Source organism: Aquarana catesbeiana, linkage group LG09 (genome assembly GCF_042186555.1).
Source record: "Aquarana catesbeiana isolate 2022-GZ linkage group LG09, ASM4218655v1, whole genome shotgun sequence".
NCBI lineage: Eukaryota > Metazoa > Chordata > Amphibia > Anura > Ranidae > Aquarana > Aquarana catesbeiana.
The window spans coordinates 119,854,067-119,878,247 of record NC_133332.1 but is presented as its reverse complement, the minus strand read 5'-3'; the positions used below and the strand labels follow the sequence as shown (position 1 = coordinate 119,878,247).

General features: G+C 44.7%; 1 protein-coding gene across 1 annotated transcript; it reads left to right on the top strand.

The window, feature by feature from the left end:
* The first annotated feature begins 553 nt into the window (after nt 1–553).
* On the top strand, nt 554–23,428 carry MMGT1 (membrane magnesium transporter 1). Its single transcript, XM_073599202.1, has 4 exons — nt 554–809; nt 6,830–6,882; nt 19,663–19,766; nt 22,987–23,428. Exons 1-4 carry the CDS (start codon nt 731–733, stop codon nt 23,147–23,149), a joined length of 399 nt encoding a protein of 132 aa, XP_073455303.1. The 5' UTR covers nt 554–730; the 3' UTR covers nt 23,150–23,428.
* Nucleotides 23,429–24,181: the final 753 nt, after the last annotated feature.

Sequence of the window (24,181 nt, the reverse complement as noted above, 5' to 3'; positions counted from 1 at the left end):
AAATATATATATATTTTTTTTAAATTCGGTATTTTTCAATTTTTTTAATAAAAACTAAAAACCGCAGAGGTGATCAAATACCACCAAAAGAAAGCTCTATTTGTGGTAAAAAAATAATAAAAATTTCATTTGAGTACAGTGTTGTATGACCGCTCAATTGTCATTCAAAGTGCGACAGCGCTAAAAGCTGAAAATTGGTCTGGACAGGAGGGGGGTTTAAGTGCCCAGTAAGCAAGTGGTTAAAGAGCGCTACACTTCTCGTGTTTAATTTATGTATGTTTGCAGCCAGCAATTGCGTCAGCAGTTACTTTGTACCTATTATTACGTCCGAGTGCAAAATAATTTTTTTTTTACATTTATTAACTATATCTTGTTGGAGAGGTGAGCTATCTGCTGACATATGTAATACTCCGCCCTCAACATTAGTTTATTTTTTTTATTTATAATTTGTGTACATTGAAATCATTATTGGTTTCCTGCCACAGCTTTATTATTGTGACACAGGCCTGTCCAGAATTACCAATAGAAAGTAACAGCAGTCAGCATAAGCTTCTATCTCGCAGCCACTGCTAACAAAGAACCCTCAGAATGAATCCTGACAACCACAACATGGCGCCCGCACGCATGCGGGAGAACGGCCGGGCAATACGTCTGTCGTAATCAAACGTCGCCCGGGGTGTGTGACGTCGCGGACAGCGACCGCCGGCTGTTTGTATTATCGGGGAGTGAAATGGCGTCCTCGATCTGGAAAGGGCTGGTGGGGGTCGGACTCTTTGCCTTGGCACATGCGGCCTTCTCAGCAGCTCAGCGTAAGTCGGGATGTGGGCACCCGGTGCAGGAAAGGCGCTCAGGGTTGTGTGTGGAAGGCAGCTGCAGTGTGTTCGGCCTGTCAGGCCGGGGAAGAAGGGGGGTGAGGGCGACCGAGGAACCCCAACGCAGCAATGAGAAGGAAACAAAGCTATTGTACTTTGTTGGATTTATGATTTATAGCAGACTGGGGAAATGTGATTTTATATAAAGAGAACTGGTCACCATCAGGCCTGGGTAGAAGTCTGAACCGTTATTTGGCACACATGCCAGGTGTGCTAATGAGGGAGTTATTAAAGGGGGCTTTACCATCCCCCCCCACACACACAATGTAGGGCTTGGCAGGATATGTGTTACAGAAGAGATGTACTTCTCTTCTGCCTCTTTCAGGGGGGTGATAAAAACAGACGGTTAAGCCACATTTTTAGGCCCATGCCCCAAGACCACCTACCGAAGATCTACCATACAGCAGAAGGGGGCTGTACACATGCGATGCTTTGCACAAATGTAATGTGGCATATGGAGCTGACGGGTGGCACTGTCTGTCAAACTCACCCATTTTAGTCAATTAACCCACACCGCACCTGCGGGTCAAAACACTGGGCGCATTCCTGCCAAAAAAAAAAACAGGCATTCAGGAGGTGGCAGGATCACCTCATGAACACCTGGAAGCTGCTGCTTAGCCACCCTCTGGATACCCGCCTGCTCTTCCCGACGATGTACACTGAGCGGTGTATGTGTACAATTTCTGCATTTGCCAGGATGAATGAATTTCTGGTTGACGCAACTTCTGTTCATTCAAAGTGGCCGAAGATCCTGAAGATGTCGGTGGCTCCGGTGAAGGAGCTTGCCGATGTCACATCATTAGAATGGAGTAGAGTTCCGCTTTAAGACCCCTTTCACACTGGGGCTGCCTGTGCATTAACGGTAAAGCACTTGGGCTTTCACGTTCAGGCAGCATGGGAGGCAGCTTTACAGGCGTTATTTCTAGTGCTAAAACGCCTGGAAACTGCCTCAGTGTGAAAGGGGTCTAAGGGCTCGTTGTGACAGTGGGCCGGGGAACTTCTCCCCGCATCCGCTGTCACAGCTTAAAAAAAAACAAAAAAACCCACGTCCAAGCGGGGCTCCTATGCGGCCGCGTCGTTCATTCACAGAGTTGTGTGCATGGGTGAACTACAGCTACTGTCATCCAGTGTGGCTGACGGCTTGTAGTTCTCAATGAACTACCAGGGCCCTAATGGGCACTCCAGGTAGTTCATTGATGCTCCCTGTCATTCAGTAACTGTCTACCCGTATGAGGTACAGGCAGACAGCTACACTGACAGTCTGCAGGAGCCTGAGTTTGATTGAGCCACAACTCTTCACTTCTTTGACCATAGGGTTTTATAGTGCCACCTAACAGAGAAGGACACTAGGCCCTAGCTGGTATAAACCACCTCTCTGCTATAGGCAGCTCAGTTATTTCTATGTAGTGTTTTAGGAGTAAAGACTTAGTTCCCTCCTAGTTTTTTCCTGTGGAGATCTTGTGTCAACAGCCGGGCAGGACTGACGGACTGGGTAATCTACATCCAGTGGTCACCCCAGTCTGACCAACCAGTGCACTCGGACCTTTAGCTACTCGCTGGGTCAGTTGCGACAACCCCATTCTGGACTGGAGCAGCAAGCAAGTTAAACGTCTTGTGGGGACACACCTGATCGGGTGCCTGCAGTCCGTTTCACAACGTTACCCTGGCCAACAACCTCTTCACTTCTGTGGTGAGGCAGATCTGTCTCTAGAGTGTTGCCTGCAACCTCCGTGGATCAATAAGTAGTTGCCCCCACTTCCCTCCCTGGACATGGCATGGGATGCAGGTTCCCTGCAGGGTTCTTCTCCCCTCCAAGCCATGGGTTTATCCTGCTAGTCCCTTCAGTGGTCAGAGTTTCCTTCCTTCCCTCCCTCATCTACCTCCAGCCTTTCCCTTGATGGTAAGCTGACCTGCTATTTCTGCCCTTGGGAGCGCTTTGGCTCTGGGATAGATGTCCCTGCTCCTAGGCTCTGGCGAGGGGTTTATGCCTGTAAAAGAGGGCTGCAGTTAACACAGTAATGTGGCTCCAGCCATTCCCCCCCCAGGCTCGCGCTGGTGTCTCAGACACTTACTGACATATGTGGCGCAAAAACTATGGTAGATCCTCAATATGTCAGGGCCAGCCTTCGGCAGGTTAGCAGAGGCAATCTGGATATGTAAGAAAAGAATGCAGGTGCCTCTAAGTACGGACTGTTACAAATTGTAAACCATAATAGTAAAAATTCACTTTGAATTACTCAAAGACAGGCACATCTTAAATGTATGGTTGGGTGATGCATCTGTGGCACTGGTCCGCGTGAAGAGTCGTCCTGGCCGGCAAGTTGGTGGTGTGTAGGAGGAAAGCTAAGAGGGGTGGAACACTCTCTTGATCCCAGCGCTGGTGGTGATGATGTCACAGTAGTGTATGTAACACGTTTCCGAGCGAGCGTACCCTGGTGGTGGGAGGAATGTGTGCTCCTTTTTATTTTGCTTGAAATCATTGAGTAATTAAAATTGAGTTTTTACTATTATGGTTTACAATTTGTAACAGTCCATATTCAGATGCCTGCATTCTTTCTTTTCTCTGACACTTACTGAATGGGCCAAGATGACACGAGGTCTGAATGTGGGACAGGTTTTCCCAGTACTCCTGGGACTGGCAGACCTGTCGATTTAGGGCCTGAAATGCGCATGTGATGCACCCTTAGCTGCAGCCACTGCTTTTCAAGCTCTCCGTTTTGGCATTGGTGCTTCAGCGAGTGCTTTGATTTAAGTGTTGATCCGCTGCCCAGACATCTTAAAATACCCTGGAAAATTTACCCTTCCAGGGTTATTATGATATGTTTTCGTGCTACTTTGAATGGCATTTTTGAAGAATCTACAGGTGACATGAGTACTTTCCTCCCACTGGCCAGGAAGGGAAAGGACCTGTGCTGTAAGTTCAGTCCTTTCTTGCTTGCACACAAGGGTTTTTTATTTTTTTTTGTCCTCCCCCTGGCTTTTCGGACTAGGGCTCCAAGGCCCCTGCAGGTGGTGCCAAGTTTTCCCAGTCTCCTAAGGCCCTAAAGCCTGTGGACAAGTCCTCCTTGGCATGAAGGCTTGCCAAAATCTCAAAGGAAGGAATCCAAATCTGGACAGGGTGCGAACCCTCATACGCTCATGCGTGTGTGTGTGTGTGTGTGTGTGTTTTTTTTGGGGGGGGGGGCACAAGGGGATAGTTTGCTTTGCGTTCATAGAACATGGATGGTACAATGGTCAACCAAAATTTTTACTTGGAAATTCTGAAATTGTTATGGGAATCTGTTTGGAGGAAAATACTGGAACTCTGGCTTGTCAAGTGGATTCTCCACCATGACAACGTTCTCGCTCAAACAGTTCTTTTTTTTTTTTACGGGCCATTTCAGAAATTAAATTGCCACACCTTGTATATTTGTCTGTTACGGCCTTCTTCCGGAGGTCAGATTCTTTCTTTGTGCTCAGGGAAGGTCCGAGGAAAGATCTGGCAGCCTGCTCTGCCTATTTCCCTACGGATTTGGCAGGTGATTGTTCAGGCGTATGCTTTTAAGGGTTGTGCTATCTCTTCCCTGTTATGGCACACTCCACCAGATTTCTAGTGCCTTTTGAGCATTCTGCAATTAGGAATCTGCGTCTCAGGTTTGCATGGCAGCTACCTAGTCGTCTGTGCATACCTTTACAGGGTTGATATATTTGCATCCTTGGATGCTTGTTTTGGCTGCAATATTTTTCCTTACTCTCTCTTTTGGTGGATGATTGCCTATTTTTACTTTTGGTCCTTTCCCATCCTTCATTGAGGCAATGCTTTGGGATGCAACTGTGGTCAAGATTAAGAACTGTGTCCTTCAATGAAGAGAAAACTGGATTATTTTTTTTTTTTTTACTCACTGTAATATCTTTTTCTGAGTTCACTGAGGCTAATAGCACCCACCTCTCCTTCCTTTTTTTTTTTTTTTTTTTCCCTTGTACTCCTTTGTGACCTAACTGCGCTGCCTTTAGCAGAGAGGAGGTTTATACCTCTTGTAATACCCATAGATGGTGCGGAGTTCTTTTTCTGCCTAGTGTCCAACTCCTATAGGTGGTGCTATAAATTCCTACTGTCAAGATTAAAGGAGTACTATAGCCAAAGCAGTTAGTTCTGCACTCCTGTGACCTGTTTTCAGCCTACAGTGAGCTGAAGCCTGCTGACCTCACAGAGCTGGTCTAGGCTCTGAAAAGACCCCGACCATATGGTCAAGATCCACTTAGAACCCTGGACTGGCAGCTGGCTCAGCTTCTCAGCCGCTCCCCTCCCCTCCACAGCTCCATGCTCCAGTGAGTGCAGGGGGACCAGAGCAGAGAGTCGGATACTGATAGTCCCCAGCTCTCTACTCACAGAATGCTAAGACCTGAGCGATCGGCAGTGTTTAGTCCCTCAGTTCACATTGTAGCGCTGGCGGGGGACAGATGCAGCATTCATCCATGCCTGTTGTTTGCTTTGTGATCATTTTTTTTTCACTTTCATAAATGCCCTTTCTTCACTGTTTGATTGTTTTCTTTCGGTTCCATTTATTCCTCTGTCCACTGTATGAACATTCTTCATCACTTTATTCATGCTTTTCTTCTCCCCTGTATAATCATCCACTTCATGTCCTTCTCCTGCCTTGTATGAATATTCTCCATTTCTATCCATGCTCCTTTCCTCCCAATATCATTGTTCTCCTTCAGTTCCATCCATGCCTTCTCCTGCCTTGTATGATCGTTCTCCTTAATTTCTATTGTGCCCCCTCCTCTGTATAGTCAATATTCTTTCCGTCCATGCCCCTCTCCTCACCATTGATTTCCTTTGTTTACACCCATGCCCCCTCTCCTCCCATAAATGATCATTTTCCTTAACTTAATGTTCCTTTCCTGCCTTGTATGATCATTCTCCTTCCTTTCTATCCATGCCCCTCTCCTTACAACCACTCCCCGCTCTCCTCCCCTGTATTATCATTCTTCATCACTTCATTCATACTTCTTGAATCCTCTGGATTATCACCCTCCAGTTCACCAATTCCCCCTCTTCTCCTCCTTTTGTATAATCCTTCCTCTTCTGTATGATCATTCTCCTTCACATCGTTTGCGCATTCTCTGGTCAATCGCCTTCCCTACCATTCATGTCCACTCTTACCCTGATCCCTCTCCTTTAATTTCATCTACGCCCAATCATCTTCCTTATAGTCAGTCTTCCACCTCAATCCTGCACAGATTAAAGCTGGACTCTGAATAAGCAAATACTGTCTAAATACAAGAGGCATGTGTATTCTTGAATATTTGTGTGCTTTGTATATTTCTTCCAGATATGTGCAGTAATCCAATATGAAACTTTGCCTCTGTGCAGGAGCTTGTTGTAAGAAAGACTGGTCACTGCTGTTCTCTCTCCCCTTGTACAGGGTGACTGGTCTTGTCTCTGCTCCCTCCTGTAGTTTTCTGCAGACAAGCCTGTATTTGGTGGACTTGCTGGGTCCCTCTCACAGCTCTGGTCTCTGCACAGGCTATGTACAGCACAGTGATGTCACTACTACTTTTAAATGGTAAAACCTTGGTTTACAAAGATGATTGGTGCACACAAAATTGATTTATATCTTCTGTAGTTATTGAGGAATACTGTGTATTCAAAATAGTTTTTGTGTACCTGGGAGTTGGGCTTTAAATAGGTTTTCAAAACATATTGGGTTTTCTCTTTGACCATATTATAATACTGCATTTGAAAACAACATTCATACAAACATAGATGAATCTGGTCTCTTGCTGACATGAGTTCTCTAATAAATGTTTTTACTCTAACTTCAATCTTTCTGCTTGTGTGTGTGTGTGTGTGTGTGTGTCCAAAATTCCTGTAGTTCTTTTTACCCTGTTACAATCTTCTGTTTTTATACATTTGCTGCATTTAATACATTTTAAGCATTTTTCTTAATTTAATTACGTTCTCTGTTTTTCAGATCGTTCTTATATGCGGTTGACTGAAAAGGAAGATGAGACATTACCAATAGATGTAAGCTGGCTTCAGTTAATTTATGATAGTTTTGTATTCAAGTGCAGATCTGAAAATAGGATTTAGTTCATCCAATTCTTTTATCCAGCAGTGAACAAATATGTAGTTCAGGAGCCAGTCTGTCCAATCCAGGAGCCAGCAGGATTTTTATTTAGAGCTTATTACATTGAAGACTACTAGAAAAAAAAAATCTAAATTTAGGCGCAAGCTTTAATTTTTAAGGAGCATTGGCTACTTGGCTCTTGGGATTTGTCCAGCACTTGCTTATACTTGTAATTGCATTCAGCTACCCCTTCATTCTTAAACTACTCAAAAGTTAGTGGATGTAAACCCCATTCATGAAATCTGACCTGGGAAGATATATCTGTAGTGTTTACTTATTTCTCTACAAAGCTCTAAGTCCCCTGTCTTTCTGCTGCTGCATTCCTCTGTTATCCGCATAACTTCTGAAAAGCTCTCCGACACGGGAGATAAAAGCAGATTGAAATTTGTGTGGGGAGGGAGCTTGGAGACAGATGAGCAGAGAGCTTGTCTATTTACAATACAGCTCTGCAAGTTTCTTTGTTCCTCTGCCTATGTGGAGTGGGGGTGTGTGCCTTTCCTCCAATCAGCTCAAACAGTGTATGCCCAGACTCCCCTCCCACTCCTGAAACAGGAAGAACAATTTCTAATACCATGTGTCACGGGACACAGAGCCATAGTAGTAACTATATATGGGTTATATAGGCCACCTTTAGGTGATGGACACTGGCACACCCTAGACAGGAAGTTTTACTCCCTATATAACCCCTCCCTTTACCGGAGTTGTAGCAAAGCAATACGTGTGTATACCAGAAGAGGGGAGGGACCTCTGTGTCCCGTGATGTACTCCAAGAAAAGGATTTTACAGGTAAGCCAATATAAAAATCCTATTTTCTTTATTGTACATCATGAGACACAGAGCCATAGTAGTAACTATATGGGATGTCCCAGAGCAATGCTATCTGAGGGGAGGGAGACACAAACAAAAGTAGGGCGTCATCAGACCTGAGGACCTATATACTGCTGGCAGGCGATTTCCTCCTGTCTTTTTACATCCTCCTGATAGAATCTGGTGAATGTATGGACTGAAGACCAAGTTGCGGCCTTGCAGATTTGAGCCATGGAGGCTTGGTGATGCACTGCCCACGAAGCAACTAACAGCCCTGGTGGAGTGCGCTTTGATTTGAAAAGGTGGAATTTTACCCTTCAAACCATAAGCCTGAACAATCACTTGCCGAATCCACTTAGTGGATTCGGCAAGTGATAGTGGATTTCGATGCTGCCTGTCCTTTTCTAGGACCTTCAGGCAACACAAAACATCCGTTTTCCGAATTTGAGCAGTCGCCTTCAAGTAGACTTTGACTGCTCTCACTACATCAAGAGAATGTAGCGTCTTTTCTTCCGTGGAATAGGGTTCTGGAAAAAATGAAGGTAGAACAATATCCTGGTTTAGATGAAAACCTGACGCTACCTTTGGTAGAAAGTTAGGATGAGGACGCAATACCATCTTATCCTTGTGAATAATTAAATATGGCTCTTTACAAGAAAGAGCAGCCAACTCTGATACCCTTCTTGCAGAAGATATGGCAAGTAGAAAAACTAACTTCCTTGTCAAAAGCATCAAGGGAGTATGCTGTATCGGTTCAAAAGGCTGTTTTTGTGAAGCCGACAAAACTAGATTCAGGTCTCAAGGTTTCAAGGGTGACCTAACCGGCGGATTAAGCCGTGTTACCCCCTGTATGAAATTACAGACCAGAGAATGCGAAGCAAGTGAACAATACCGATAAGGCCGAGACCTGACCTTTGATGGATGGTACTCAGGGCCAGCTTCATTTCTAATCCCATTTGTAGAAAGGCAAGAATTCTACCTATAACATATTTTCTAGGTTGCCAACCCCTGGATTCACACCAGGAAACATATGCCCTCCAGACTCTATAATAAATGACTTGCATTAATCAAGGTAGATATCACTGAACCTGAAAACCCACGATCCTTCAGAATGTGTGTTTCAATAGCCAAACTGTTATATGTAGCGTTTGTAAGGTAGGATGGAATATTGGTCCCTGCGAGAGCAGGTCTGGACGTGGTGGTAGGGTCCATTGGTCCCCTACTGCCATCTTTACGATCTCTTACCATTACCTCTCCCTGGGCTGCATAACTTCTGGTGCCTCCTTGGTGATTCATATAAGCCACTGCTGTGGCATTGTCGGATTGAATCATTACCGGACAATTCCGTAACCTGAACGTCCAGGCCCTTAGGGCTAAACGTGCTGCCTGAATCTCTAGAATGTTGATGGGCAAGGTCCTTTCGGTCCTGGACCATTTTCCTTGGACAGTTGCTTCTTCCGGGACTGCTCCCCAACTTGAAAGGCTGGCATCTGTTCTTACCACCTTTCAGGTAACTGGCATGAAGGATTTTCCCTTCGCAAGATTCTTGGATATCCTCCACCAACTGAGACTCTGTCGCACACTTTTGGCGACAGACGCATAGGAAAATCTAGCACTTGGACCTTCTTGTTCCAAGTTGATAGGATACTGTTTTGCAGCAGTCTTGACTGAAACTGAGCATAGGGAACTGCTTTGAATGAAGCCACCATCTCTCCCAACAACCTCATGCAAAGGCTGAATAGAAGGCTCCTTCTTTGCCCTGACCACCTGAACAAGCTCTTTTATGGAACTGATTTTTGCCTGGGGTAAAAACACCCTTTTCTGGGCTGTATCTATGATCAGACCCAAGTACTCTAGTCTTCTTAATGGTTTTAAAGAAGATTTTTCTAGATTGAGGATCCAAAGGTATTCCAGGTAGTTGACTGTGGTGACCATGCTTTGGTCTAAGCGGGCTACTGACTGGTCTATCAAGAGCAGGTCGTCTAGGTATGCCACAATTGTTATACCTTGAGCCCTTAACTTGGCCAGAGGAGGGGCTAAAACTTTTGTAAACACCCGAGGTGTAGTAGCTAGACCGAAAGGCAAAGCTACAAACTTAAAAAAAAAAAAAAAAAAAAAAAAATTTAGTTTTTCTACCTTGAAACGCAGATACTTCTGGTGAGCGGGGAATATAGGCAGCTGACAGAAGTTCTCCTCCTTGTAGGATGGAGACAACTGATCAGATTGATTCCATGCGAAAAGAGCGGATATTCAGGAATCGGTTTAGATCTTTGAGATCTACAATGGGTCTGACATCCCCTTTTGGTACCGCGAAAAGGTTTGAATTAAACCCCAACCCCTTCTCTTTCATGGGGACCACCATGATCACTTTTTGAGACAAAAGTCGGTCTAACGATTGAAAGAGAGACTTCTTTTTCTCTGGATCTTTTGGGACGTTTGTTCTGAGCAAAAGAGGAGATGGAAACTTTCGGAACTCTAGTTTTTAACCTAGAACTCTTGTGGAGACCACCCATTTGTCTCGAAACTCTTCCTGCCAGACCCTTGAGAACTGCAGAAGCCTCCCCCCCCCCACTCGAGCGAGTGGGGGCGCCCCTTCATAAAGAGGCTTTAGTATTCTGTCTTGTAGGTTTCCTGCCCCAGGACTTCTTTTGTCCCTGCGGTTAACCCCGAGGTTTACCTCTTGAACCTAACGATGGAGGCCATCGCGACTGCCTGGAGGCTGATGCCCCTGGCCCTGGAGAAGGATCCCGTTTAAATGAGGGACGTTTACTCCTTTTCTTAACTGGCAAAAGGGTACTCTTTCCACTTGATATTTTTGGGATATATTTGTCCAAATCGTCCTCAAACAGCCTTTTACCGCGGAAAGGAAAACCAGCCAGGAGCTTTTTGCATGGTGCTTCGGTGACCAACTTTTCAACCATAGGATTCTACGCATATGCACCAACCCAAGCATAAGGAGAGAGGTCTGAAGAATAGAATCTCTCATTGTGTCAATTGCAGATCACAAGGCCCCTGGCAATTTAGCTAAATCCTGGGCCTGCTGATTAGGGATAACCTGTCTCAACTGGTCCCTCAAGGATTGACATACCCCCCCCAACTGCCGCCACTGGAGTTTGAGCCTGAACCTGCCAAAGGAAAAATGTTTAACAGGAATTCCAACTTTTTATCGGTTGGATCCCTAAGCATTTGAGCATTGTCAACCGGACAAGTCAAATTTTTATTCAGAGGATATAGCAGCGTCAATTGCTGGTATACCCCATTTTTTTTTTAGTACATATTTTAATCCATAGTATAAAGTGTTAAGCATTTTTTTCCTCCTAAAAAGTTTTTTTTCTGGGTGATCCCACTCAGAATACATAAGTTGTTCCAGCAATGAATGGACCGGAAAGGCCCCCAAAGCTTGAGGAGGCATTAGTGAACCCAAACAAGAAGTGGGCTTTTCAGTCGACTCAGTTATGGGTAGCTTAAATGTGGACCGGATCATTTCAGTAAGAGATTGCACCAGCAATTTCTCAGATTGTGAAGCTGAAGCAGGTTCATCCCCACTTGACCCCTCGGAAGAGGAGTCAACAGCCTTTTCATGATCCCCTGAGGGGGATTCATCTTTTCCTTCCCACTGTTCCTCTATTTGAGGGTCCTGGGTGGTAGAAGGGGGCCTAACGCACTTTCTCCCATTCTGGGAAGATGCAATTAAAGCCGTTAACCTTTCTTCCAATCCCATCATAGCTGAGGAGAAAACAACCCCCATAATAAAGACAGGGGCTGAAATGTTGGAAACAGTGCCATCACTTGCCGAACCCGATGGCCCACTCTGACCGGCCTTCCCACTTCCTTCAGGGGAGGATGGTGCTGCAGAAGCAAGACCGGGCTCCCTAGAGCCTGAGGATAACGCCTTTGGATTCTTTTTTGGGGTCCTTGCACCTCCCCTTCTGCCAACCATAGTGCCAAACACAAATACAGAGGTACTGACAGAAAAAATGCACCCACTGCTGAGCAAATAGTCGCCGCTGCTATTAACGCTCAGCCTGATGCAAAGTAAATGCCTGGGGAATGCCTGTGTTGCCACACTCGCATGCCCCTGTCGGCTCTGTGTCCCTCCGATAGGCAAATGCAGCCTGCAACTGCTGTACACTGCCTACACAGTCCTGCGTGTGGACGCTGAAGCACGCCAACACTAAGCCACGCCCCCACTCTTTTTAAAAGAGATTGTTTTCCCGCTCAAGTGGCCTCCGATCGACCGGATCGGCGTGGGGGGGGGCAGGGTGGAGAGCCGAATCTGGGGGGAGGACAGGAGGAGCGGAGCGGCATACTGCCGCTGTTCCAGGCTCTCTGCTTCCTGGAGAGGGGAGCCCTGGTGGGGGGATGTATTCTGAAGAAAAAAAAACCCAAAATCTTACCAGAGGCTTGGGACTGGAGGAAGCCTGTAGCTTCTGCTGACACAAACGAGATCTGACAAGCATGGAACAGGTACGTGCTCTTGACAGCCCCCAGAGGTGACTTTAGGCATGACAACGTTTACTTAAAGGAGAAAACCCATAAGAACTTAAATTCTTTAGACATCCACTTACCTTAACTTGCCGCAGGGTTCTGTGGTAAACCAAACAGACCCAGTCTTCACCCCTAACGGTGGGCTCCGTTAGAAAACCTTCAAGGACCAGGGCCCCTTTTTATTGGAGGTTCCACACCCTTGGACCCATATAGCACTCCGCCAGAAAGCTATATGGCTGAAAAAACCAAAGCATTGGATCCCGGGGGTCCAGCTTTAAAAAGAGAAGCGTTACAGGCTAAACCTTGTTTCTTCCAACACAAGGCCCGGTTACCATTCAATTTGGCCTAAAAGACACTTTGAATGGATCCGGCTGCATGGCTTGCCCCAGCAAGGATTACTCCAGCGAAGCTCAGCACAGCACATCTTTACTTGTGACCAACACCTAAGACACTGGTGAAAAAACTGAGGTACACCCGGAAGAGGAGGGGTTATATAGGGAGTAAAACTTCCTGTCTAGGGTGTGCCAGTGTCCATCATCTCTCTGTATCATCTGAGGCTGTTTACTTCACTGGGTTTATGTGAAGGTTCTCATCTACTTTTAATAAGCAAGAATATGTTTTCAAAAAGAGGTCAGTTGTGGCTTCTGACAGGTTTCTTTGAATGAATGAGCCACATGTGAAATATTATGTTCTTATTTGCAGTGGAAAAGCAGATGTAGAAAAGCCTCAAATTCTCTGTTTTTATAGGTATAACATCCATATTCTGCAGATAGTGTTTGGGTCACTGGGTCACCCCCCCATTACATTGTAGAATATCATGGCTCAGTTCATATTTTTAGATTGTGGTACAGGGTGCTTGGCAAGTATATAGTGCAAAATGAAAAATAATTTGCTAGAACAAACTTCAATGCCAAGTATGTCCTTTAGGTTTGGCCCAGGCAAATTTGAGGACTATTCTCCATACAAAGAATACTCATTCACTTTAGTCTTTGCCCTTATTGCCACTTAGAATCAAATGTCCTTGGAACAGTCCTATGTGTATACACATTACACATATTAGCCTGTTCCCGCTCGGTCAATGAATGAAAAAAAAAAAAAAAAAAGTATCTATCCTATCATCTCAGAAGATGGGCCTTAAATCCAAGTCGCTGCGCACATGCTTCCATGAGAAATGGCTTTTCTGTACTGAGTGCGCTTGCTGCATGCTCCCACACATTCTTCATCCTCCAATCATGTGAGAGCCAATAACAACAATCGCTTAATCAGGAAGCTGGCCTCTGGACATTCAGATCCTCTTAAAAGGCCAGGGGGCTGCAGTGGCACTTGGTTTAGAGACCATTTTAGACAGAATCCATTGTGGGAACTTTATCAAAAACAGAGAGACAGAACCTGTAACAGCTGTGCTTACCAAAGCAGCCAGTTGGCTTTTATCTTCAGCTTGATCAGTTACATTTTGAAAATGAAAGATAGAAGCTGATTGGTTGCTATGCAAAGGTGCTTCAGTTTTAATAAATCCCCAGAAGTATGGTTTACGAGTACAGTAAGATGCAGGAGAACCCAGAGGCATGTTTCTCAGCAGCGCTCTGCCTTCATGAAACAGAAACTGAGTTTGGCTCACTAGAAACCTAAAGAAATATAATTTTATGAAAACGTCTGGAATGTATAGTGTAATTTTATGGCAAAATATATGCATCTTTAACACACTGTTTGTTACATAGTGGGCTGACTTCATAAGAATCCAAACAAAATGGAACAGTCAGATTTCTTCAATCAGTTGAATAAAGGAATCTGTGTATGGAAATTATTATTATACAGTATTTATATAGCGCCAACAGTTTACGTAGCGCTTTACAACTTGAGGGTAGACAGTACAAACACAATACACTTTGATACAGTAGGAATCAGAGGGCCCTGCTCTTTAGAGCTTACAATTTAAGAGGGAAGGTCAAGAGATACAAGAGGTAATAACTGTGGGTGATGTGCTGATTGAGAAGATAAATGTACAGTTGTTAGGTGGGGGCCAGAAAGGCTTCTCTGAAGAGATGAGTTTTCAGGGATCGTCTGAAAGTGGATAAAGTAGGAGAAAATCGGACGGATTGGGGTAGAGCATTCCAGAGGATGGGGGAGGCTCTGGAGAAGTCCTGAAGGCGAGCATGGGATGAGGTGACAAGGGAGTTTGAGAGCAGAAGGTCTTGGGAAGAGCAAAGAGAACGATTAGGTTGGTATTTTGTGTCTAGGTTTGAGATGTAGCTGGGGGCCAGGTGGTGGATGGCTTTGTACGTTATATTTGGTATCTTGAATTTAATTCGGTGACTGAGTGGCAGCCAATGGAGGGATTGGCAGAGGGGTGTAGCAGACGCTGAGCGGTTTGTGAGGTGGATGAGCCTGGCAGCAGCGTTCATGACGGACTGAAGTGGGGATAGCCTATTTAGAGGTAAACCAATGAGGAGGGAGTTGCAGTAGTCGAGGCGGGAGATGACCAGGGAGTGGATTAGAAGCTTTGTGGTGACATTGGTTAGGACGGGGCGTATCTTGGAGATGTTGCGGAGATTGAGGTGGCAAGCTTTGGATAGTGATAGAATGTGGGTTGGAAAGGTTAGTTCAGAGTCCAGGATTACACCTAGGACCTTGGCGTGGGGAGATGGGTTGATAGTTGAGCCGTTGATATTGACAGGGAAATCGGGGGAAGTGGCACCTGAGGGAGGAAATATCATGAGCTCGGTTTTGGATAGGTTGAGTTTGAGGAAGTGATGTGACATCCAGGCTGATATGTCTGCTAGTAAGTTGGTAATGCGTGAGGAGACAGATGGAGAGAGCTGGGGGGTGGAGAGATAGATTTGGGTGTCATCAGCGTAGAGATGATATTTAAAGCCGTGGGAGGCAATCAACTGACCCAAGGAGGTGGTGTAGATTGAGAAAAGGAGAGGTCCAAGAACAGAACCTTGGGGGACCCCAACGGAAAAAGGAAGAGGAGAGGAGGAAGTAGAGTTGTAAGTGACACTGAAGGAGCGGTGGGATAGGTAGGATGAGAACCGGCGAAGAGTACAGTCACGGAGACCAAAGGAGTGGAGTTTTTTGAGGAGGAGGGGGTGGTCCACTGTGTCAAAGGCAGCAGAGAGATCCAGGAGAAGTAGTACAGAATAGTGTCCATTGGCTTTAGCCATTAGTAGGTCATTTGAGAGTTTAAGGAGAGCAGTTTCCGTGGATTGTTGAGGGCGAAAACCGGACTGAAGGGGATCAAGAAGTTTATTCATGGTCAGATGGTCGCTTAGTTGGTTGTAGACCAGTCTTTCAAGAAGTTTGGAGGAGAAGGAGAGTAAGGAGATGGGACGTAAGTTGTTGAGATTGGTGGGATCCAGTGAGGGCTTTTTTAGTATGGGGGTGACTAGCGCATGTTTTAGAGAGTTTGGGAAGATGCCACAAGAGAGGGAGAGGTTGAAAATGTGAGTTAGAGAGTGTAGAATCGAGTCAGGGGGGTGAGCGTAGCATTTGCGAGGGAACAGGATACAGGGGGCAAGTGGTTAGATGAGTGCTAGATAAAAGTTTAGCAACCTCAGTAATAGTAGCAGGGTTGAATGAGGGAAATAATGATTGTGTCTGTGGACATGGGGTGTTGCATGGGGGAGGTTTTTGCGCATTGGTGATCTCCTCATGAATTGTATCAATCTTAGTTTTGAATTGATTGGCAATCTCCTGGGCAGTGAGTGAGTTGGTGGGTGGAGGCAGTGGAGGACAGAGTAGAGTGTTTGAAGGTAGAGAAGACTTGACGTGGACTGGATGAGAAGGTGTTAATGAGTGTGATAAAGTAGGTCTGTTTGGCAGTGTGAAGGCAGGAGTAGTATTTTAGGAGGGCAGATTTATATTGTGTGAAGTCTTCCTGGGTCTTAGTCTTATGCCACAGGCGCTCAAGAGCGCGGGTACGTTTTCTGAGACTTCTGGTGTCATCTGTTTGCCAGGGTTGTAGCAGTCGGGGCCTAATTCTGCGTGTAGTGAGGGGGGCAAGCTTGTCTAGGGAGGAAGACAGTGAGCTGTTGTAGATGAAAGTAGCTAGGTTGGGGCAGGACAGAGGTGAGATTTTGTCATAGAGGTGATCAGTAGCAGAGTAGAGAAGAGTAGGGTTGAGGTGGCGAAGGTTTCTACGTGTAACTGTTAGGCGGTTGGAGGGAGAAGAGGTGGAAGACAGGGAGAGAGCAAAACTAATAAGGTGGTGATCAGAGAGTGGGAGTGGATTGTTGGAAAGGTTGCACGGAGTGCACAGATAGAAGACAAGGTCAAGGGTGTTGCCGGTGGAGTGGGTAGGAGCCTGTATCCATTGCTTCAGGTCAAGCGATGAGGTTAGACTGAGAAGTTTAGAAGTGATGTTAGTGTTAACAGGGATGTTGAAGTCCCCAAGAATAATTGTGGGGATTTCAGAAGAGAGAAAGTAGGGTAGCCAGGCAGAGAAGTCATCAACAAAGGCTGATACTGGTCCAGGGGGCCGGTAGATGACAGCAATTCTTAGAGAAATGGGAGAGAATAGACAAATGCAATGTGCCTCAAAAGTGGAGAGTGTCAGAGAGGGAGGTGGATGAAGTATCTGATAGGTGCTGCATGGGGCTAGGATTCCCACTCCACCTCCCTTCCGTCCACTTGGTCTGGGGGAGTGAGTCCAGAGAAGGCCCCCATGGGAGAGGGAAGCAGGAGAAATAGTATCTGATTCATGAAGCCAGGTTTCAGTAATGGCAAGTAGGTTAAAGGAATTTGTGATAAAGAGGTCGTGAAGGGCGGTGAGTTTGTTGCAGACAGAACGTGCATTCCACAGGGCACAGGAAAAGGGGGGGCTGGTTTTGGAAAGAGGAATAGAGACCAAGTTCTGTGGGTTGCGGCTCCTGCCAGAGGGTGTAGGGGGATGGAAGCATTGGGCAAAGACAGATGATGGTGGCCCAGGGTTTGGGGATATGTCACCAGAGATTAGGAGAAGCAGGAGGGTGAGGGCGGTAATGTGATTTATGTGAAGGGGCATATCTCAGAGTACTGGAGGTTTTATCAGTATATGGATGTAGAATGAGCAAGAGTTGGTAGGAGCAGTAGTAGGGAAAGGACAGAAGGCAGGGTGATATGTATAAGCAGGCGGGTGGAGAGGGGGGGTGAAGGTAAGAGAGTTTGAGGAGAGAGGACAGGAGTGTCAGAAGCAGTGGTAGAGAGTGCATGTTACAGAGTGGAAGGAGAGCTTATTAGAGAGACAGGGTCACCTGCAGTCTGTTAGGTGCTTTCCAGTGCAGATTGCTGTATTTGTTTGCTTCGTGCAATCGCTGAAGTGCAGAGATTGAAGTGCATATCACTTGTAGAAAGAATCACTTAGAGATAGAAGCCTTAACGATAGAAGCCATTGCAATGTGCTCACCCCTTAAGGATGCTCAAATTTATACTGTTATAGGGTGGGGTTGAAGTTCATTAATTAATCATGAGTGACTATAAGAATGCCTAACAATCAAAGTGGACTTTTTGCTTCTAAAGTCAGAATAGCAAGGGGCCAGAGGCCAAGATGAGATCAACACATAAAACTTAGGTAAGACAGTCCAGAGCAACAAATAACAACGTCATGGTTGTGCACACAGGGCAACAGATAGAGAAGGCCACATACCAAGACACACACACCGAGACAGCAAGCAAATCCCAATTTCATTTAACGGTGGAAGATGTGGTTGAGTTGACACATACCAAGACACACACACCGAGACAGCAAGCAAATCCCAATTTCATTTAACGGTGGAAGATGTGGTTGAGCTGACACATACCTGTAAAGAGACAGAGAAGGAATGATCAGGTGAGGCAGAACTTAAAGCAAAGATTGAAGTGCATATCACTTGTAGAAAGAATCACTTAGAGATAGAAGCCATTGCAATGTGCTCCCCGAGCAATGGCTCATGTAAATCCGAAGCATTTTTGCTCTAGGGAAAAATATTCACAGTACCAGATTTTCCTATACCAGATTTTCCTATTAGATTACAATACAAGTGAAAACAAAGACAACAGCAGCTACTAGTTTAGTATAGCATAGGAGATAATGCCCTTTGATTCTGCAAATGGGTGGGGGAGGGGTCACAAGCAAACAAACTATATAAAAATAAAGCACTAATGCACTACTAGGAAGTGTAAGTGATGAGAGTAATAAAGTGCTTATGCAAGAGAAAACATATAAAGCTGCTGAACTTCTATAATGTTGCCAGCACCAATAAATAAATGTAAACTGTAGTGAAGCAGTGCTAAATAACTTAAAAACAAATCCTTAAATATAAAGTGCTGATGGTAAAGTGCTAATAATGTTCATAGGATTATCTAAACCAATCCTTAGGCATAAAGTGCTGATAATGTTTCACTTCCCAATGTGCAAAATAGTGCAATACAATGACATCAGAAAAATAATCAAAAAGTCAATATAAAGATAAGTAATCCAAAGTGTATCTAAAGATACTGTGCAATAGTCCCTTTTGGAAATAAACAAATGTGCAAAAAAGTGAAACAAAAGGGAGAAGGAAAGGAAATAGAGTCCAATTGCAGGTATATAATAATAACTTGTAGATATCCTTCTCCAATCCACACCCTGTGTGTGCTAGCCTCTCACTTTAAAGATAGACCCCCAATGGGTCTAGTAGTGCATCAACAGAAGTATAACACCGGTGTGTTATTTTTCCTCCTCCGTGGGTATGTCCTGGACAGATGATCACTGCAGTATCAAGGCTGTTTCTTCATAAGATCCAAGCTCCACGACCAGCTCCTTTAAAACATTATCTCCAAGACCTTTCTTGCCCTGTCCTCAAGGTGTGTTGACGCGTTTAGAAGGATGACCTTCTTCAGAGCCTGTGGCTCTGAGGAAGAAGGTCATCCTTCGAAAACGCGTCAGCTGGCATTGACTCCTGTAATCTCTTAGATTGTAAGCTCTAAGGAGCAGGGCCCTCTGATTCCTACTGTATTAAAGTGTATTGTATTTGTACTGTCTACCCTCAAGTTGTAAAGCACTACGTAAACTGTTGCCACTATATAAATCCTGTATAATAATAATCTCCTCTGCTACGATCGGGAGTCTGTTACCACCTCAAACAATTGAAATTATCTGGAGACTACTTGTATTATGAGGTTTCGTTTACACGTTTGTGAGTAGTTTTCCATTTTACTTTCATATAAAATATTTATCTAAGGATAATGCACAAGGTCAGTGTGCCCTTGTTTTCTTTCTTTTCCCTTTGACTGTTAGGATACCCCTATCCTTTAGGGCAGCAAGGTCAGAGACATTATCCATCACGAGATCTAGTCCATCTGGTACTCATTTGCGCATAGGAGTGTTTTGTTTTCAGTGATCTATTCCATGTTGCCCTCTAACGCATTCTTTCTCTTGCTTGCAGATAGTTCTACAAACCTTGTTGGCATTTGTAGTGGCCTGCTACGGCATAGTTCATATTGCGGGAGAGTTTAAAGACATGGATGCCACTTCAGAATTAAAGAATAAGTATGACGTTTTTATTGTATTAATTAGATCGGTTGATGGAAAAAAAATAATCATACAGCTCATTGTTTGGAAAAGATTTTGCACACTTTGTGCAAGTATCTGCTAGGCCTGCAGCTCCAGTTAAAAGATAACTACGTAAGACATTGGGTTCAATTCACAAAGCTTTAAAGGATAACTAAACCAATTACAATGATGCAATATACTGCAATTATAGACCTTAGATGTGGCAGCTGCATTATTTTATTGTTTTAAGAACATTTTCAGCAAACGCCTGTTGATTATGTCAGAGATTTTCCACTTCCAGTGAGCGGAAGAATATCTTCTTTCCTAATTCTCTTATTAAATCTACAATTGCCTTGTCCCCCGTGTAATAGAGATGATTAGATACGGACATGTTTGTAGTCAGGAGAGTAACCTGGGCTGACAACCATGGCTTCCTCTATAGATACAAGCAGGAGTGACCTATCCATACAAGGACAGGAAGTGTGTTTCTTGCAACATTGCCAGGTGAAAATAAAGCAAAAGCTTGAAAAAAGAAAACTAATCAGGCACCATACCAAGGACTAGTGAGCTGCAATATACACTGTATTACATTTTTGGTTTTGGGTTTAGATACTGTAACACAAGTATATTGGCTAGCTAATAAAGCCACGTGACTTTCATTTTTAAATCTCACTGAACTGAGCTGAAAATAACTTGATCATATGAAATTAAGTACACCTATCCTGTTGTGTTAGTTTTGTGAATTAAAAGCATAAATCGTACAACATGCGTGCCATGATTGATAAAACAGTTCATGATCACATAAAACAGCCGATGTATTTCAGGGCTCAGTAAAATCAAATAGTTTGCTGGTAAAAGAAGAGAACAATTGTGCAGCATATGTCAGTAAAAGTTGAGACAGCAAATGACCCTGTGATAATATGATGAATAATTAAGAGATGTGTGGTCAAACCTTTTTTGGCTATACTTTCCCTGTGGGTCACAGGAGTGCAGTTCAGTCTGCACTCCTGTGGCCTTTTTTCAGCCGACGGAAGGCTTCAGCGTATCGGGATCCACCCAGAAGCCTGGACCAGCAACTGACTCAGCCTCTTAAGGAACTGCTGAGCCGGCCACTCCCGCCTCCTCCACAGCCTGGCACTCCAGTGAGATCTGGAGGGGCTGAGGACTGAGAGCTGAGCAACTGGTGGCGTTTGATCACTCAGTTCTCCGCCTTAGAGGCAGCAGGGGACAACTGCAGCTGGAATCAGTGCCACAGTCATCTAGGTTAGCGTAATTTTTTGGGTTTTTCTGATTCCCATACTTTTCTTTTAACCCCTTGGTGCCGGCCGCACGCAGATATGCGGCCTATCGGCGCCTAGTCCTTGGCGCAGAGAGGCCGCATATTTGCATGAATTGCTGTCAATGCAGCTGTGCCGAGAGCATGTGCACTCCCGGCAGTTACCGGCGTCTAACCGAAAGCTCACGATCGCTGATCATGACAGTCATGTGATCTTCCGGCATCATAAAGCTCGGGCTGGGAGGCGCCGGCGTGAAGAGGTTAGAGCAATTTGAACTCCTATTTGGTTTGGTACTTTTTGTTGTATTTTTTATGCTTTGATCTTTCTGGGTTACCAATGGAGGAGCATGAGCAGCCTTTCCAGAACAAGTAAGCTCTTAGTTTCTCCACACTTCTGAATGACTAAGGCCCCTTTCACACTGGGGCAGTGGGGGCATCGGCGGTACAACAGCGCTATTTTTAGCGCTACTGTACCGTCGTTCTTGCAGCTGTATTCGGCTGCTAGCGGTGCGGTTTTAACCCCCGCTGGCGGCCGAAAGGGTTAAAATCACTCGTACAGCGCGGCTATAGCTGCGCTATAGCCGCGCTGTCCCATTGATTTCAATGGGCAGGAGCGGTTTAGGAGCGGTGAATACACCGCTCCAAAGAAGCGGTTTGCAGGACTTTTTTCACCGTCCTGCCAGCGCACCGCTTCAGTGTGAAAGCCCTCGGGCTTTCACACTGAACAAACAGCGGAGGCTGTTTAGGGGAGGTTTGCAGGCGGTATTTTTAGCGCAATACCGCCTGCAAACCGCCCCAGTGTGAAAGGGGTCTAAGTGTTTAAATCCCATTGCCTCTTGCTCATTCAGGATGTCTGTGCAAACCCCACCCCCTACCACTTTATAATCGAGAGCTTCCCACTGCTGCTTCCTCGATTAAATCTGCCATCAAAATACCTGGTGTTAATTTGGGGGGAGGGGTTTGGTAATACTACCCTCTTCATCAAGTGACAATACTTGTGATTGAGCACTGCATCATGGGAGGAGGTCATATGTTCCTCCATACCTGAAAGCACTAGGGTATTTTGCAGTGCAAGCCACAGAAGGAGCAGCCGTGATCTTCTTCTTCTTGGGTCCCTCGCCAGTACTCCTGGCTCCTCCCTCCTGCTCAGTGCTCCCATATTAAGCAGCTTACAATGGGGGCACCCAGGTTGTCTTGCTCCTGAGTCACAGCTCTGTGTGTCCATTTACACACAGAGCCACAGCTCAGCCCTGTCCCCTCTCCTTATTGGCTCACCGGCTGTGATTGACGGCAGCAGGAGCCAATGGCTCCCCCTGCTGTCTCAGCCAGTGAGGAGGGAGAGTCCACGGAGAGCCGATTGCAGTGGGACTCGGGTAAGTATTTGGGGGGGGGGGGGCTGCTGCACAGAGAATGTATTTTACCTTCATGCAAAGAATGCATAAAGGTAGAAAACCTCAAGCTTTTAGAACCACTTTAAAGTAAGAGCTTTCTGCATTGCATATTAATAAGCACAATATCAGATTCAAGTCTCCACTTTAGAATAAAAGTTGGAAAATGAAAATTTTAAAATCTGTTCACAATAAAGCAGTATAGACAGTGCTAAAACTAGGCATGTTATGGTCTCTGCACTACAAGGCATGTTATGATCTCTACAAAGTAAATTTAAAGACCTCCCTGATGGGATACAAATTGAATGGATTGTCCGATTTGACATTTTGTGTTCAAACTTGTTTCAGCATCATTTGGTCATATGGTGGGTGCTTAGCAATTGGTCAGTTGGCTACACTTAATTTACCTGTTTCAGTTATTGAGGTCTGGCTGCTGTAGCAGCACGTCTTTCTTATTTGTATAAGTTGTATGGTATGTCCATAAAAAGAATGTGCAAGCTCAGCAAATATCTGCATACAGTAATATATATTTTTTTTTTATTCCTCTTCAAAGGACATTTGATACTTTAAGGAACCATCCCTCATTTTATGTCTTCAACCACAGAGGACGGGTAATGTTCCAGTCCCCAGACACAGAGGATTGCCAACAAAACCAAGCTGCTTTTACATCTAATGCGCCACTGAAGCTACGAAAGTTAGAGTCGCTGCAACGTTAACAAAAGGTTTTTACAGATGACTATAGAAGAGAACATTGTAATACCATTGGAGTCCAGGATGTAAACACCTTTTTTTTTTTTTTTTTTTTTTTCTGGAGCAGTATTTATATTGATCTTCCAGACTTTATAAAATAAAAAATGGGGACTTTCTTTGTACAGTTATTGAAGAGGACTGTATTGTGTACTAGCAATGCACTGTAACTTATTGCTACGATGCTGTAAAAGATGTCTTTTTCCTTTTTGAAACATTAAATGATGCTGCAGCTGTTTTTTTTTCCCTGTACCAAAATCTACTTCTTGTTTTAATGGTCATTTAAAAAAAGAGGAAATGCCAATATTTGATAGATGGATGGATCGAGAGATAATAAATTGATATTTATCTTTTTTTTTAATCTACTTTAACCTCCCTGGCGGTTTTCCTGAGTGTGGCTTGGGGTTACATTTCAGCACCATTAGCGGTAACCCCGAGCCACACTCAGGATTGCATTGCAGGATCCTGTTGCGGTGTACTTACCTTGTCCCCAGGATCCTGCAGTGTCTGTGGGCTCTGTCCTCCACCTGAATCCTCTCTGTGCCGCGCTCCGTTCCCTGCGAGTGTCGCGATGCACAGAGGCGGAGCCTGGCGGCAAATTCAAAGAAGTGGAAAATCATAACACATACATTACACTGTAATCTTACAGATTACATTACTGTATGAAATTATTTCACATCCCTTTTGTCCCTAGTGCTTTGTCCTATGCCCTGCATGCAGTTTTATAATATATATACTGTTCTTTCTGCCTGGAAACTTGAGATTGTCCATAGCAACCAAAAAGTGTCCCTTTACGTCAAAAGTGATTTTAGACCAGCTAGAAAACAGCGATAGTAAATTGGAACACTTGCAGAATTGAGCGATAGTGAATCGTGGGGAAATTATTTTTATAATTATTTATTTAAAAAAACCCAAAAAGGGTTAACGTTGCGCTAGAAACCCAATAATTGATTGGTAGCTATAAGGGATTAACCTTTACAAACTAAAAACACATTAAATAA

Coding starts and splice junctions, on each gene's coding strand:
- MMGT1 (XM_073599202.1), top strand. CDS start 731: ATGGCGTCCTCGATCTGGAAAGGGCTGGTGGGGGTCGGACTCTTTGCC. Junction 6,883..19,662: donor ATGAGACATTACCAATAGAT/GTAAGCTGGCTT, acceptor TCTTGCTTGCAG/ATAGTTCTACAAACCTTGTT. Junction 19,767..22,986: donor ACTTCAGAATTAAAGAATAA/GTATGACGTTTT, acceptor TCCTCTTCAAAG/GACATTTGATACTTTAAGGA.